This window comes from Talpa europaea, assembly GCF_964194135.1.
Source record: "Talpa europaea genome assembly, chromosome: 11".
Taxonomy (NCBI): Eukaryota; Metazoa; Chordata; class Mammalia; order Eulipotyphla; family Talpidae; genus Talpa; species Talpa europaea.
In genome coordinates, this window is record NC_140078.1 from 20,660,626 (window position 1) to 20,678,388 (window position 17,763).

General features: G+C 41.8%; 1 protein-coding gene across 2 annotated transcripts in view; it reads right to left on the reverse strand.

Annotated features, from left to right (window-relative positions):
- LOC311180266 (ER degradation-enhancing alpha-mannosidase-like protein 2) overlaps window positions 1–17,763 on the reverse strand; it is a gene marked incomplete at its 5' end in the record, with an annotated part of 29,591 nt that extends 11,828 nt beyond the window's left edge. The window contains 8 exons of one of the 2 annotated variants that reach the window (XM_084247965.1): window positions 422–546; window positions 1,868–2,009; window positions 3,999–4,210; window positions 7,682–7,807; window positions 12,776–12,881; window positions 15,202–15,241; window positions 17,308–17,418; window positions 17,657–17,763. In XM_084247965.1, coding sequence (XP_084104091.1) covers window positions 422–546; window positions 1,868–2,009; window positions 3,999–4,210; window positions 7,682–7,807; window positions 12,776–12,881; window positions 15,202–15,241; window positions 17,308–17,418; window positions 17,657–17,763 — 969 coding nt within the window. The remainder of the gene's footprint in view (window positions 1–421; window positions 547–1,867; window positions 2,010–3,998; window positions 4,211–7,681; window positions 7,808–12,775; window positions 12,882–15,201; window positions 15,242–17,307; window positions 17,419–17,656) is intronic. The other variant, XM_084247966.1, reaches the window with a different exon arrangement.

The following is a 17,763-nucleotide window of genomic DNA, read 5'->3' on the forward strand; positions in this document are numbered from 1 at the left end:
AGTTCGATCCCCAGCTGCTCCCCTGCCACCGGAGGAGGGTCCCACATGGCGCGCAGACCTCTCCTGCCGCCCGCTGCTCCCTTAGCAGTGTCCTTCGGTACTTTTGCCTGTTCTGCTCCCCGCTCTGGCTCTGGTGAATTCTCTCACCCTCCCGCGCTTCTGACTGTATCCAGTGCTTATATAAAATAAATAAATAAATCTTAAAAAAAAAAAAAAAGATTTAAAAAAAAATTTTTTTTTTCAAAAACTAACTAAATAAATAAATAAATCTCTCTTTCATCCCTAACCAACCCCTGCAAAACAAGAACTCAAGCAGATAATATATTTTATGTGGCTTATACTTAAGCAATTTGACTTATGCTTGACCAAAAGCAGAAAATGCTTTCTTTGCCATTTCCATAGAAGAAAGGATCACTCTCACCTGAAGACCAGGCCAGTAGGCCTCCAAGGACTGGAAGACAGGCATGGACACAGTCCCCTTGTACATCTGCACCCACAGGTACCAATCATCAAAGCGGGTGTAATTCCGAATGGCTTTGTTATATTCTGCAGTGGAGATGGGATGATGGACACATCAGTGATTAGAGAGACAAAAAGCACACCTTAACAACAGAAGCATGGGCTTACACTTTTCAAAAATCATAATGGCCTAAGCTCAAAGCAGAATGGGATTAAATGAGGCATGGAGGAAAGAGCATGGGTTCTGGAGTCAAATTTCCAGGCTCAAATTTCAGCTCCAGCTTTACCACTTGCTAGCTGTGACCTTGGGCAAGTTTTTCCTCTCTTAAGCCTCAGTCTTATTATCTGTAAAGTGGGGAGAGTAATGTTATATACCTCATGGAATTGTCCAGTCATTTAGTCACTCAACGATTTTGGATATTCACCTACTAGGGGCCAGGAAGCCTGGGACAGGACAGAAGTCAAGTTCTCAGAGTTTACATTCTAGTGAGAACTTGAACTTATACCTTGTTCTCTACCCTCTAGATAATAAATCCACAAGAGCCAGGACTTTGTTTTGCTCATTGCAGAATCCCTAGCATTAAGATAGTTCTTAACAAATATGTACAATAAATATTATCTGAATAAACAGTACCAAATACACATCAAAAATGTCAAGTGCTGTGCCAAGCACTGAACAGGAATTATTTCATTTCTTTCTTACAGCACTATTTGAGATCACCCTTAATATTACTACTGCTAGTGTCTAAAGGACTGGAGGTAAAATGTTTTTATTCAATAGACATTCATCTACAACCTACCTCATGCAAAGCATCATGGGAAATATAATGCCAAGGCATGGATGCTGCTGTCAATTATTTTACTATCCCTATGGGTGACGGTTAACTGCAAGTAAGGTGCTGAAGGCCTGCATTCCAAGAAAGGAGCTACTTACTTCCCAGGCAAGATGACATTTAAGTTGGGCCTTGAAGCGTGAATAGAATTTGGACACATGAAAACAGAAAGGGGAAAAAAAAGGTATTCCAGGCAAAGGAAACACCATGAGCCACGGCCAGGAGATAAGAAACCCAGGAAATTCAGTGTGCCACATGAACAGAGAGTGCAAGATGGCTCTTGCAAGATGGCATGAAGTGCAGTAAGTATCAATTGGGAATGTGGGTCCTTGGTAGCTTTGAATGCAGATTCATATAGTTAATTAGGAGAGAGAAGTTCTGGTGTCAAATATATTTGGGAAATGTTGAGTTAAGCAAAGTTTAATAGAATTTATTTACCAGAGGATTTCACAACCTTTAGCCTGTTCATGTTCATTATGACTCTAGGTATTTGGAAACAACTGAAAGTTTATCAAAAAACAACATGTCAACAGGAAAAATCATGGGAAGGCCCCCTTACCCTGCCCTTTTTTTACCTAGAAACATGGCCATGAGCTTCTTATCCTGAAGTAGGATGGCTCCTTTCACCAGGTACTCAAAGTAGGAGTCCACACCAGCCCCGATGCCTGCATCCTGGGCCACCCATTTGCCAGTGAGCACGTCAATGTGGTTGCCGACCTGGGAGAGACACACATGGTCCCAAGGAAGGGCCGAAGACCAGACAGGGATCTTCCCACCCCTCAGTGCCTCATAAGATGCAAGACAGGCATCCCCAATACTTCTTGGGGCTATCTAGACACAGGGTTGGGGGGCAAGACAGGATCAATGCCAGCTCTCCTGCATATCTGAACACTGGGAATGCATTTGTGCACGTTTATAAGGACTTAATTATACAAACTGGGCAAAAATACAAAAGAACAATGCCTTGAGGTACTTATGCCCTGCCTAAAGAGAGTGTGAGCTACAAGATGAAAACCTGTTGCTTCCACAGTTTGTCTGAGATTTCTCAGCACTGTGCATGTGGTTCCAGGGTCTAAAAGATCCAAGACACACTTTATGTATTTCCAAAATTAACTTAGGAAGGATACCCTAGAAACTGATAAAGAGGTTGCTTCTAAAGAGAGGAACTGGTGTGGGGGGGCCTCCCTGGTGGCACAAGGAGTTAAGCACAGCACTGTGAATCTATCCACAGCCTCTGTAGTTCAATCCCTGGCTGGCACAACAGACCTCTCCTATCTTGCCTGCTGCTCCCCTAAGCAGTGTATTTCAGTCAGTCTGCCTGTTCTGTTCCCAACGCTGTCTCTGGTGAATCCTCTCACCCTCCACCCCCCACACCTCTGGCCTGTACCCCAGTTCTTGTCTGCATAAAGAAATGAATCTTTAAAAAAATAAAGAACTGGGTTACTGGGGGGTCAGGGATCACTAATGTCACTGCATACCTTTTGTATTCTTTGACTTATGAATAATGTGTCTATAAAAGACTTTTATAAATACATTTTAAAAGATTTAAATGAAGAGCTGTTTTTTATTTAACTTAGACCCTTACGGAAGCTAATGACTTCAGCTGGTACTCAAAGAAACAACTAACTGTTCTGTATGAGCTTGGGTTCCCGCAGGAGCAGACCCTCAGACAAGTAAGGATTATATGCAGTTAATCTGGAAGGTGGGTCTGGAAACTCCAGGCTAGGAGGGGGAAAGGGAGGCAGTCCATAAACATTTCACTTTTCAAGCTGACTTTGAACCAAATTGTGCATAAAATGTGCCTCACCCAAATCACTTTCAGACAACATAGTCTCTATAAGTCATGATGACTTAACAAGGAGGTATTAATACATCAGTGTCACTGCTGAAGTAACTGAGATCAGAGAAGCTGAGTAACTTGCCCAGGGTCACAGTTTCAATGCGGCAAGGTGAGAACTCAAACCCAGTTCTGACTAAATCTAGTGCTATTTCCTGTACAGCTTTGGCTCAATTCCTGTTAATTTCACTGAATCATCCAGTTTAGGAGTTGAAACCAAGCCTAGAGATCACCTAGTCCAAAGTGTGCTAAATTTCCACAGGTTAATTAGGTATCAGAGAGGAGAGGGACGTTCTGGGGCCAAACATATTTGGGAAATGTTGAGTTAAGCAAATGTAAATAGATTTATTTACTAGAGAATTTCATAACCTTTAGCCTGTTCATGTTAATTATGATTCTTTAAAAAACAGTATACTGTATGTAGTATTTTCCAAATAATTTATCAGAAATCATTATTTTATGATAATCATTCAACACCTCTCAGAACTAGTTACTCTAAGAAACATGTTTCAGAAACACAAATAGATAGTAAAAACGAGGGCCAGTTGGACTGATGACATAAAGTCACTGGGTGAGACAGGGGCATAAGATATATGACCACTCACTAGAAATCAGAGACGCTCAAGGACTCAAAGCATAACACAGGCCCTTTTCCTTGCCAGAGAATGTACCTGTATCCTCTCTTCTTCTGTGTCAAACTCAAATTGGAGGCTAGGTCTACTATCCTGAGTCTAAGTCCTGGGTCACTCCTGAGGTTACCCTAAGTTTCCCTTGGCTGAACTGCAACTTATTGCTCAGAGCCCAGAGATTCATAAGCGGGGCCAAGGAGGATGACTTGACTCAGACAGGAAGGGTGGCAGCAGACCTACCAGCCCAATATCTGACCGGCTCTCCCAAAGGCGCATCAGGGCCACTCTGGCCACATCTTCAAACACAGGGTCACCAGTGAGGCTGCTCAGGGTGGCAAATTCCACGATGAAGGTCCCAATCCCTGCTGTACAGGTGACAGGGGTCTCTCCTGGGTTCACACCATGAAGCAGGTTCACCGTTCCATATGGCATGCCAGTAGGCGTCTGAAAGGCTGAACAATTATAAAATTATAACCCCAGACAGAGCAGGGTGATAGGGATAGATGGATACAGGCCCAAAGCCTAAGGCCTTTTTATCTCCTGGGTGATCTGCTAGAGACTGAGCCAGAGCAGGATAAATGTCACATCTGGAAGGCCCTCAGTGACCACCTAACCTAGTTGCTGTCAAACACTGCTCTACTTAGCCCTCAGACTCTTCTTGTCTGTGATAAGGAGGAAAGCACTCTAAGTTATCACAATCCACACACACTTACTTTAGCTAGAACAGCTCTGCTTTTATTTATTTTGCACTCTGCATTCAGAGGCCAGGCAAATAACTTAAGTCTGAAGCAGGTGGGTTTAAGCTAAGGGGAATGATTGAGCTTGTGGCACACTGAAGAGCATGCCTCTTTAGAAGCCATTCATTTACTTTCTCAAACACCATTTTGGCCAAATGAAAAATATCTGCAGACCCTACACAGTCCCAGAGGAGCCAGTTTGAGATTCCTGCTTTAAATAAAAGTTTAGAATGGGAGAAGATATTTTCAGACAAAAGGTTAATATCCGAAATATATAAACAACTTGTACTACTCAAAAACAAAAACAGGGCTTCCCCTGGTGGCGCAGGCGGTTAAGCGCCGCGCTATGAAGCTGTCCACAGCCTCTGCAGCACCAGTTCGATCCTGGCCGGCCAGTGAGGGTCCCATATGGTGCTGCATACTCTCCTGTCATGCCCGCTGCTTCCCTCAGCAGTGTACTTCTCAGTCTGCCTGTTCTGTTCCCCACTCTGTCTCTGGTGAATCCTCTCACCCTCCCCCGCATCTGGCCTGTACCCAGATGTATAAATAAGTAAATAAACAAATCTTTAAAAAAACAAAAACAAAAACAAAAAAACCATACAACCTGATAGGCAGAGGATTTAAACAGACATTTCACTAAAGAAGACTTACAAACGACCAATAGACACATGAAAAAAAATGCTCTATATCACTAATCATTAAGGAAAAGCAAGTCAAAACCACAATGCAATTTTACCACACACAGGTTAGAATGGCTGTTACCAAAAAAGGCAAGAAATAATAAATGATGGCGAGGGTATGGAAAAAAAGGAAACCTCATGCACTATTGGTGAGAATGTAAACTGGCACAGCCACTTTAGAAAACAATGTGGAAGTTTCTCAAAATATTAGAACTAGAACTACCATAAGACTCAATTGCCCCACTTCTGGGTATTTACCTGAAGAATATGACAACTAACTCAAAAAAAACATATGCACCTCTATGTTCACTGCTGCTCTATTCACAATAACCAAGTTATAGAAAGAATCTAAGTATGGGCCTCCCTGGTGGTGCAGGGGTTAAGCACTGTACTATGAAGCTATCCGCAGCCTCTGCAGCACGAGTTTGATCCCGGGCCAGCCAGAGAGCAACCCACATGGCGAGGCAGACCTCTCCTGTCTCGCCCGCTGCTCCCCTCAGCAGTGTATTTCAGTCAGTTTGCCTGTTCTGTTCCCCACTCTGTCTCTGGTGAATCTCTCACCTCCTGCATCTCTGGCCTGTACCCCAGCTCTTGTATGCATAAATAAATAAGTCTTAAAAAAAAAAAAGACTCTAAGTGTCCAGTGACAGATGACCACATAAAGATGTCAGATAAATACATCTCTCTCTCTCTCTCTTTCCCTCTCTCTCTCTCTCTCTCTCTCTCTCTCTCTCTCTCTCTCTCTCTCTCACACACACACACACACACACACACACACACACACACACACACACACAAAACATCAATGGAATATTACTCAACCATTAAAAAAGACGAAATCTTTCCATTTGTGACATGGATGGACCTTGAGGGGATTATGCTAAGTGAAATAAATCAACAGAAGAAAGACAAATACTATATGATTTCACTCATGTATGGAACATAAAGAAAACAGAAACAAGACCTTAGAATTTGATGACATAAGGCAGTTACCTTAGGGGAAAGTGGGGGTAAGGAGGGGGTAGAAAGGGTAATTGGTTTGTGGTGGACTGTGAATGGACATTTGGTGGCAGGCATGGTGAAAAAATGTAATTTGGAACCTATACAACATTGTAAATTGTTACCTCAATAAAAATAAAAATAAATAAAGCATTTAGGAGCTAAATTATTATTTTTTTAATGACAAAAAAAAACCCCACTAAACTAGTAATTTGGTCAAATTTACGGACAGGAAAAGTCACATAGAGAAAGCCAAACAGAACTGGGGTGGAAATGACTCCCACTCCCAGTGGGTGGGAAATCACACCCACTCCTTTACCCCCTGAGTTCAGTCCCTGCCCACCCCAGGACCTTCCAATTCAAGGCAAGGAACTAAATACTCATCCAGAAGCAGAGGCTTCCTCTCCAGGCCAAAGGGTCAAACAATCCCAGAGCAGCCTGTGCGTCACCAAACCGTGAACAAAGTTGTCAAAAACTTCCAAGAATGACAAAGCCCAGTAACTTTGCTGCAGATGACAAGCCTGCTGCATGGCAAGTATGAGTGGAGCAGCAAGGAGAATGCAAATCACAGCCAAGAAGGGCTCAAAGTCAGGCAGCGTTAAAGAGAGGATGATTGAGATGTTTCCTGACCTGGATGGTAGATACACTGGCATCTTTCAATATGTGTTTTCTTCAAACAAAATTTTCTTAAATGAGGAACAAAAAAAAGGGGTGGGGGTGGAGGCAGATTTTCCTCTACAGGAACCACACAAGACACAATGTTTAGAAAGAGACACTCAGGCCATGAACCGTGAGCCAGGAGCAAGACCTGAACAGAGTTTGCAGGCTCCTCAGCTCTTCCCTAAGGATGAAAGGGAGAAGCAAGAAGATGGGAAACTGGTGAAAAGCAAACCGTGACGTGTTTGGGTGTGAACAGCCCTCAGAGTCTCAACCACACCCTGAAGAGAACACAGTGTCCAGCTGATGTTGCCGAGACGAGGGTTACTGCCCCAGCAGACAAACATACAAACACAGGGGGTTGGTCTGTAGCCCTGAACACAGCTTTCTCCTTTCTGAGTTCATTTTTAACTTCCCAAAAACCCAATGTGGCAGAAAGGCAGGCATTATGATTCCCATCTGATAGACAAGGAAATTGAACAGAGATTTGGTTAAGGCATTGGTTGGCACAACTAAGTCTAGAACCTGGGACTCCTCATCCTCTTCTCTGGAAGCCTTTCATTCCATCATGTGACCCTAGAAGTGTGTGGGGCTCACACAGAATAAGGCTAAGGACCTTCTACCCACTCTCCCCTGCAAAAAGTAATGGATTCAGCTAATCCATCCAGGGCCAGGGTCCCAACAAGGCCTCAAAATGCACAGAACTCTCCTGATTTCTTTTGTGGAGGTAAAAAAGCCAAGCATTTGGGTAAAAACAACAGGAAATAATTCAGCATTGACACAGTCATCTCCAGCAAGAGAAGCGGGGCTGCTGAAATTCAGTTCTCCCCCATCTCAATATGATTCTTACCTGGGAGGAGTTTCCGGGCTGCCTCTTCAGCCATCCTCAGGAGAGGTCCAGAGCAGGGCCATCCAGCTTCCACCTCCACCCCAGCCTTCTTTGACAGCAGGTGAGCAGAGAGAAGTCCTCCTACCACTGCAGATGGTACAAAAGGCAAAAGTAAGAGCACCAAGGATCAGTCTTTCCCATGTGCAAATGAAACCTAAATGCTGCTGGGTGGCTTACTGGGAAGGGGCAATAGCCAGTGAGTGAAAGAAGAGCCCCTTAATCCCACATAATGGTACAGTGTGAAACTTACAAAGCTTTTTTTTCTCTCAGTGAGTCACAAAAGCAATGGCTGTTTTTTTAAAGGCCCTACTATGTACCAAGCACTAAGTTCTACTGTCCCCTCCTCAAATGAAGATTCTGAGGTTCAGGTACATGAAGTGACATGCCCTGGGTGATGCACCCAGCAGGTGGCAGGGACAGGTCTGTCTGACTTCAAAGCCCATACTTATCCCTCTTGGTCACTGTGTCTGTCTCCTAATCCCCCCACAATCATGTGGGCAGGAAGAGTAGCTATTGCCTTCATTATGTTAATTTACCTTTTTCAATATATTACATAATATTGAAGATTCATAAAAAGATACAAGTTCAGTATCTGGAAATATGACTAAATGGATATCCTGAATAACCCTCTTATTGAAAACAACTGGTGACCCTGAGCTTCAGTTTTCCCTTCCTCCTGTCAGAGGGAACATAGGAGACAAGGGCAGGACCTCCCCCAAATGGGAAGTCTAATAAAAGGTCTCTCCATCAAGTTACGATCTAAAATAAATATATACTCTAAGAATTAATTAAGTAAGCTCTCCACACCTCTCCTAATGAAAAGTAAAGAAAACTGCATGCTAAGTAAAGGAAAGAAAAAAAATAATCTCCCCCAAGAATAAGTTACTACAAGTTGGTTCTCACTGAGTTATACTGTCTGAATTCACACTAACTAGGTAGTCTGGAAAACCTCGAACCTTTAGCAAAACTGGCTTTGAGGAGATAGGGAAGAGGCAGAGGTCAGCAAAATTCTATTTGGAAGCCACCACAACCCAACCTTCAAAGAATCTCACAGATAAAATATTGAGGATGGGGCCTCCCCAGTGGTGCAGCGGTTGAGCGCTGGGTTGCAAAGCTGCCTGCAGCCTCTGCAGCACGGGTTCGATCCCTGGCCACTGGGCGAGGGTTCCACATGGCACGCAGACCTCTCCTGCCACCCGCTGCTCCCCTCAGCAGTGTATTTTGTCAGTCTGCCTGTTCTGCTCCCTGCTCTGGCTCTGGTGAATTCTCTCACCCTCCCGTGCTTCTGACTGTACCCGGTGCTTGTATGAATAAATAAATAAAACTTTAAAAAAAAAATCTAGAGGATGAGTATACATTTAAAAATAAATCACAAACAATACAAAGAAACAAAGCATTATGAGTAAGAGCCAGCAGAAGCAACAGTAAAGCAGATTTATCAACAGTTCGATTTTAGAATTATCACAGAACACAAAATAATTACATGCACTATATTTAAAGAAATAAGAGGTTGAAATATGAGAGTAACCAGACGAAGAACTATAAAAATGACCAAGTATATTTACAAAAAAAAAACAAATGGGAATTTCTACAGTGAAAAACACAACAATTGAAATTTAAAATTACATGGGTAGGTTTAACAGCAGGTAAGAAATACCCGAAGAGAGAATTTCTTTAAAAGATTTATTTTTTATTTATTTATGCATAGAAGAACTGGGGTGTAGGCCAGAGAAGTATTCCAGGATGAGAGGATTCACCAAAGACAGAGTGGGGAGCAGAAAAGGCAGATCAACTGAAATACACTGCTGAGGGGAGCAGCAGGCAAGACAGGAGAGGTCTGCTGCACCATGTGGATTGCTCCCTGGAAAGGGATGGATCTTATGTTGCAGTGGCTGGTGATAGCTTGATAGCGCTGAAATTTAACCCCTGCGCCACCAGGGAGGCCCCTGAAGAGAGAATTAATGGACTTGAAGAGAGACCACCCCCTCTCCCAAAAAAAAAAAATATCAAAAACATAAGGAAACAAAGTGATTTTTTTTTTCAATACAAAAGGCACTTGGAGGATACAATGGAAAGTATAATTATATCTGGCAGGATCTCTAAAAAGAGAAGAGGGAAAAAATAGGGAGAAGCAAAATCTGAAGAGAAAACAGAATTTTCTAAACTAATGAATGACACTAATTCTTAAATTCAAGAATCCCAAGCAGGACAATAAAAAGAAATCCACACTTATATACATATATCACAAATTATAGAACACCAAACAAAAGAAAAGATCTCAAATGCAAAAGCATAAAAATAACAAATGTAAAAACTGGTTGATGGGTGTGTCTCTTTCATTATATTGTTTTCTCTATTTTTATGCATTTTTTAATATATCATAATAATTTTTTTAAAGGAGGGGGCAGCCAGAGTGAGAAATAGACTGACAGAGTACTTCTTAACAATGACAATAAAACCAGAAAACAATGGGAAATTTTCTTCAATATGTTAAGACAAAAAACTATCCACCTAGAACCACATGACAGGATAAATATCCCTCAAAGATCAAACCAAGGCAGTGAGATAAAAACATTTTCCTCCAAACAAAAACCGAGAAAGTGCCAAACACACACCTGTATTCAGGGACATTCTAAAAGGAGTCCTGCAGGCAGAAGGGAAGGGACTGCAGGGAGGCGGGCAGAGACATGAGAAGGAAAGATGATGAAAAAAGTGGTAAGTGGGGGCCTCCCCTATGGCACAGAGGGTTGAGCACAGTACTGTGAAGCTGTCCACAGCCTCTGCTGCGCCAGTTTGATTCCCAGCTGGCCAGGGAGCTATCCACATGAAGAGGCAGAGCCCTCTTGTCTCACCCGCTGCTCCCCTCAGCAGTGTACTTCTGTCCTTCTGCCTGTTCTGCTCCCTGCTCTGTCTCTGGTGAATTCTCTCACCCTCCCGCACCTCTGGTCTGTACCCCAGTGCTTGTGTAAATAAATAAAAAATCTTAAAAAAAAAAAAGTGGTAAGTATATGAATAGAACTCAAACTTCAACTGTATAGAACAATAATATTTAGAAGGTTTAAACAAAGAACTAAAACATTTAACTGTAGCATAGAGACATGATGTCCTCAGACCCAGGTTTTGTATTATTCAGGAGAAGAATAAAGATTTTCATTAACTTTAGACTTGTTAAATTTTCCATGAAGACTATTTTAAAAGTCAGATGCTATACATAGTTCCTAAGTTAGTGAAAGGAAAATGGGATAAGAAAAAAATAATAATGTAAAGAAGGCATGAAAAAAGAGAGAAGATGGAACAAAAGGTACAAAATTATACAACTGAAATGAATGCAAATATATCAGTAATTATAGTGAATGTAAATGGGGAAAATATTTCTGTGAAAAGACAGAATGGATAAACAATGAAAATATTGTATGTAATTTGCAAAAGAAAGACCTAATTAAAAAAATACAGGAAGGCTGAAAGTAAGTAAAAGGGTAGGAAAAGATACACTGGGCAAATATCAAGTAAAAGAAAGCTGGTATAATAACATTCAAATCAGAAGTGAATATGCAAGGACAACCAAATTGGGCTCAGAAATTGTGACATGGCAATAAGCAAATCCTCAAACTCAGTCTGATTCCAAAATTAGGATTTTTATACCCAGCTCTCCCCTGTTCCCTCCTCTTCTTAAAATCTTCATTTATCATAAACCTGTAATACAAGTTTGATTGCAGAAAGCATACAAGATAAAGACAAGCAAAATAAAAAAGAAAACATAACTCTGCTATCCAGAGTTGACAGTAGTTAAGCTATGGGTGGTCTACAGGGTCTCTGCATGTTATAAAATTTGTGGAAACCTGCTAAAAATATTGATCCTAAGCTTCAACTCAGACACCCCAATTCATTGGTTTAGAGCGGAGCCCAGACTCTGGAACTTTTTTTATATTTATTTTCTTATAAAATTGTTAATTTTTGGACAGTATTTAATTTTTCCCCGCAGGTGTAGTCCCCATAATTTTCCCACCATCACAGCATCTGTGAGCCATCACCACAGTCCCTTGTGCTCTTCCCTCCCCTGTTCTGACCCCACTCCCTCCTCCTCCCGACATTTGAACTTTATTAAAGAAGAAATTATGCTCAGTGAAATAAGCCAGAAGGAAAAAGAAAAATATCGGATGGTTTCACTTATAATAGGAATATAGGGGAACCAAGTAAGACATCAGTGTAAAAAAAATAACAGTACAAAACACAACAAAGCAAAAACAGACAATTACAAATCAGACACATTCTACAGGGGAAGAGGAGGGAGAGGGATCAGAGGGAGAAAGGGAAGAGAACAGGAGACTGTGGTGATGGTGCACTGGTGCCTTGGGGAAGGAAATTTTATGGGGACTCAACCTGAGGGGGTGGGGGGGAAAAAATATTGTCTAAAAAAAAAATAATAAAAAATAATAAAAAAAAAAGGTGCCAAGTGGTTCTGATGGGCAGCCAGGTTTGGAAACTAATTCCCCAGACTTGCACTGTGTAATATAATAATTATTAACCACATGCCACTATTTAATTCATTAAATTTAAGTGAAATTAAAATTTCAGCCCTTCAATTGCAGTGGATAGATTTCAATTGTTCAGGAGCCAGTCACATATGGCTACTGGCTACTATGTCAGACAACACAGATAGAAAACATTTACATCATAGCAGAAAATTCTACTGAACTTTCAGGAAGTTCTATTGTCAGAGGTCTCCTAACCAACAAGTTCCCTATTACATTTTTTGTTCATAGTTGTATGCCTAGCATCAAATATATGTTAAATACATGAGTAACTCCAGCTTATTTCTTTCAGTCTTTTCTCAGTCTCTTGCTCACTCTCATGTCCGAAAATGATGAGGGATCTCAAGACCTTCCCATCCCCTACCTTACAGGAGGGAAGAAGAACTCTGAGGCACTGATTTTGGCCAAGTGTCCTGGCAGGGTTTGTCCTTAATATCCTGTTTACCACCTCTTGGTTGACACAGAGACAAAACCTCCATGCTTCTTTTTTTTCCTTCCAGAAGTCCTAGAAGGCAGCCCTCACCTCGGATGTTGGTTTCAAACACAGAGGCATTCACATCAATGTCAAAATCCACGTTGTCCTGGAGCACTTCAACCACTCTTTGGAATTCAGTAACATTCCCCAAAATCTGAAAGGAAAGTAAGACATGCCAGTAAGGATCTCTCAGGCCCTGAAGGTGCTGGATTCAGAGTCTGGGCTCCTATGTTGGGGTGCCCCTCCCTCATTTAACGAAAGAACTGCAGTTTCTGCCCTACAATTGGGTGACAGGAGGAAAAAACACTGAGAGCTAATATCAAGAAATTGGTTGAGTAAATTCTTAGATACCATTTCAAGAGCATTGTGTACCCACTCAAAAAGAAACTATAAAGACCAAAGACCACATAAGAAAATCTTTGCATGACGTTTGCAGTACACATCTATTGAGTTGAACCTTCTCTGGTCACATTCTTCCTTGTGGAAAACACAGCAGCTTGGTTGGCCAAACACGAATTCCTGATAATCTCAGCCTTCAGTGTCCTCTATGATTGGACTCAACCTACCTTTCTGACCATGTCTCTCACTGTTCATCTAACCTATTCTCATCCATTTTAGCAAAACATACACACTATTCCAATTTCCTGCCTTTAGACATGCTGTCTTCTAGAGATCTGTTTTCCCATCTCCAAATTCAACTTATCTTCAACTGTTACCTTCTCTAAGAATCTGTGAGTCTTCCAGCTGAAATTAACTTCTTCCTTTAAAATATTCCAATAACTTTATCCACACATCTCTTAAAACATCTTTTCTTTCTATGTGAAGAGAATCTTTCCCTGGACAGGAGCCTCACTCATTCCTGCAGAATGCCAAGCACAGTCCATGAAGCAACTACTTATTGTTATTTGATGATTATATTAATCCTTCTCCACATTGCAGCCAGTGATCTTAAAACAGAAATCTTGTCATCTTTTGCCCTTTATTTATGAAATTTCAGTGATTTTTTTCCATTGTTCTCAAATTTCAGATCACTATCCCTAACATAGTGAACAAGGGTTTACATCAGCTGCTATCTATCCCTGTAGATTCACTTTGCTTCTTTTCCTTCTCCACATCCCAGACATACTGGCCTTCCTTTAATTCACTACATTAGCCATGTTCTCCCCTGCCACCAGCAACTTGAACAGACTGTTTTCCCTCCCCGCTCCCCACTTCCCTTACCAACACTTATCTCTACTTCAGATTCCCACTTAAGTGTCATTTCATTGCCTTAGGGAGTCCTCCCTGATATCCTCAGTCTAGAACAGGTTCCTTTTTCATAACCACTCACAGAACCATGTTCCCTTTCTATAAAGGCACTGACCTCAATTTGCAATTACACATTCTTTAGGAATATTCTTTGTTTCCCTCTCTAAAATCATAAACTCCAAGAAAGTAGGGACCATGTCTGCTTAAACTTACCATTGTAACCCCAGAGATTAGCACTATGCTTGGTATAGAGTTGACCCTCAATAAATACCTGAAGGGTGAACAAGTATACAAAAACTAACATTGAGCAAAAACAAAACAAATTAAATTATGTCTACATAGTGATCACAATTTACATAAATTTACATAACACGTAGTATTTACCTAAGTACTAACAGCATATGAAAATGAGAAGAGGCAGAAGAGAACCAGAAATAGTGAAACAGGAGGAAAGTTGTTACATTTCTACTGTGATCCTTTTAAGAATGATGGCTAAGATTAGGAGTCAGACAAAACTGACTTCTAGTTCTGCCATTTAAAAGTTATATACCCTAGCCAAGTCATTTTTATCTTTCTAAGCTGGGAAATCTGATGCTTAGAAAGATAAAATGTAAGGCATAAGGATACTTACCTCATGGAGTTGTCAGAGGAATTCAACAAGAAGATACATACAAAGTGCTGAAGACAAGTCCTACACTAACTAGTTATCATCATTTTTATTACTGAACATGTCCATTAGAATGTAAGCCTTTGAAAGGTGGGTGGGGGGTGGAGGGGTGGAAGGTTCAAGGGACTGTGGTGGAAGATTAGTGCCTTACAGGTGTGGATGTGATAACACACATATGTAGAGGTGTGAATCTAAATCACAAATACAGTGTTGTATATCAATATTATCTCAGAAAACATAACTTTAAAAAAAGAAGGCAAGCCTCTGAAAAAAGCAGAGTATCAATGTGTCTATATCCTCCACAGAATGAGCTAAGCCTATCACAGTTCTGTTTATAGTAAGACCTCTGAAAACATCTGCTGAATAAATGAATCTGAATAAGTTGGAATTCATCATATTCCTTAAACTGGGCAACCAGAAACTGATATTTTAGAATCAAGAGATGAAAATAAAAGGCGTAGGTGAAGAATTCATTTTTCATCTGCAGTTAAGTGATCCAAAGAGGAAGGATGCTGATTATGCAATGGTAGAGAGGAAAAAGAATGGGTGAGAAACTTACCAGCAAGGTGTCCAGAGCATCGATTAGAGTCAGAGAAAAACTGTAAAAGGACATAAATCCCAGTTGCTTAGTAAGAAAATCCAAACACCAGATATTAAGGCTGCCCCAGATCAGATCCCCCCAAACTAATAAGTGAGGCACACTGATGTCTCTGCTGATCCCACTTACAGTCACAAGGATAAAAACTGCCAGTGACCCCTGATCTGTTTAATGCAGGGTGGACTGATATAGCACAACTGTGGTTAAACACATGGCCTATATGCCCTGGCATTCTTCTCTGCCATAGGGAGGTAGTGTAAGATTATAGCCAAGAGTACATGCTTTTTCGCATCTAGGAATTTATCTCACAGTGCAGAACTGTATGCTTGAGAATGCTCATGGTAGTGTTTATCGCAGGAAAAACTAAAAGTAACCCAAATGCAAGCCAGTTGAAGAGTGATTAACTAAATCACAGTAAATTCAAACAATGTGAAACTATGAAGATGTCAAAAAGACAGTTATCAAGAGTTCTATGGGCTAATGTTAAGGTATTCAAATTATGTACTAAGTGAAAAATGAAGAAAAACAAGGTACAGAATAGGCAGTATAGTAAGCTTCTATCCACATTTTCAAAAAAAAGAACTATAGACAGAAAGCAGGTTAACAATTGTTTGGGCAGTGGTGGTAGAGGAATTAACTCTGAAGGGGAATAAGGAAACTTTGTAGGGTGATAGTCTATAGCTTGACTGAATAGCTATTACACTTAAAATGAATGTATTTCATTTCATGCAAATTGTGCCTTTAAAAAGTTAATTTAGGGCCTCCCCGGAGCGCTGGGTTGCGAAGCTGCCCGCAGCCTATGCAGCGCCGGTTCAATTCCTGGCTGCCGGGGCGAGGGTCCCACATGGCGCGCAGACCTCTCCTGCCGCCTGCTGCTCCCTTCAGCAGTGTACTTCGGTCCTTCTGCCTGTTCTGCTCCCCGCTCTGGCTCTGGTGAGTTCTCTCACCCTCCTGCGCTTCTGATTGTACCCACTGCTTGTATAAATAAATAAATAAATCTTTAAAAAAAAAGTTAATTTAAAACACACACCTATATATGTATATATGTAAAAATAATGGTATAAACAAACATATTTCTAGAAGAATACACAAGAAAGTTAACAGTACTTGGAATTCTAAGGTAAGGAAAATAATTACTTTTTGTATATGATTTTGTACTGCACGAATTACTATTTTTTGTTTAACTTTTTTTCAAACAAACAAAAAAATAGCCCAAACTCTGTTCAGTTTACTGATTTCCCCAGTCCCTAGCATATTCATGTACAAAACAAAGATAACAGCACTCAATTCCTAGAGAATTAAATGAGCTGACACAAGTAAAATGCTTAGCACAATAATCAATGTCAGCTTCAGCTAAATGTAATGTTTCTACACTCTCTCAGTAAGGGACAAAACAGAGAACTCACAAATTTTTATTCTAGTGGAATGAGACAGGCAAACTAAACAGATTACTGAAAATGACAGTTTCAGTGAGTGAGAACTGCTATGAAGAAACTAACAGGGAGGATTCATGAGAGACCTGTAGGTCACAGAATATGAGAAATACCTCTGTAAGAGGTTCGTAGTTAGGGGAACTGATGCTGAGGAGGTGACATTTTGGACTAATCAAAACAAGCAGTGATGTGAGGATAATGGGGGAAGCGTGTTTCCATTATACTGACAACAAAGGTTCTGAAGTTTCATGTTTGAGCGTTATATCCCCTTCTGGATCAGTTTGCTCACTTACAAAATGAAGGGGGTTAAGTTTTCTAATTTCTTGGAGTCTTTCCACACTATCTCGTGACTCCATAGATGTGCCCAAGTCCCCACAGCTGGTGCCTGTTACTGCTGTGGTTGGAGCCCAGAGGTCCAGTCCACCAGGGTACCCAGGGCTTTTTCCACTTCGGGATCCAACTTTTCAGCTGACTGTGTGGATCCTGATGGTGCTGGCCGGAGTTGGGGGAAAGGCGGCCTCGTCTTGGCTAGGAGCTTTTCCGGAACTATGAAGCCACTCGCCCCAGCAGACCCACCCGTCTAAGAACAGACTGCCAGACCCCGGCCGCCCCCTTGCTCCTCCGCTTGCTCTACCTGCCCCAGGTGTCGTGCCCGTCACAGGTGAGAGGTCGCAGCTCGTCGTAGGGAAAGGCATTCTCCAGGTAGCTGTCGTAGGCGTGGTAGAACATGGCCTTGACACGCTCCCTGGTGCGGGGTACGAGATATAAGGTAGGGGCCATAAAACGAAACCAAACAAGGGGAAGGGCAAGAAATAACGCAGAAAGTGGGGATATCACCACCTGATTTCTGCAAGGAGCCCAGTGTCGGGGTCCGAGCAGGTCTGGGTGGGAGTCCTGGAAAGGAGGGAAAGGGAAGGGGCTGGGTCTGCGTTTCCCATTCCCCAACTATGGAAGGGGGTGGGGAGAGCCTGATCCCCCTTCACCTGTAGTGGGCGGGGTCGGGCGCGGTGCCGTCGGGGCCCGGCGCACCATGGTGCAGGGGCAACAGCGCGCACAGGAGGCCAACCGAGACGAGCAGCCGGAAAGGCAT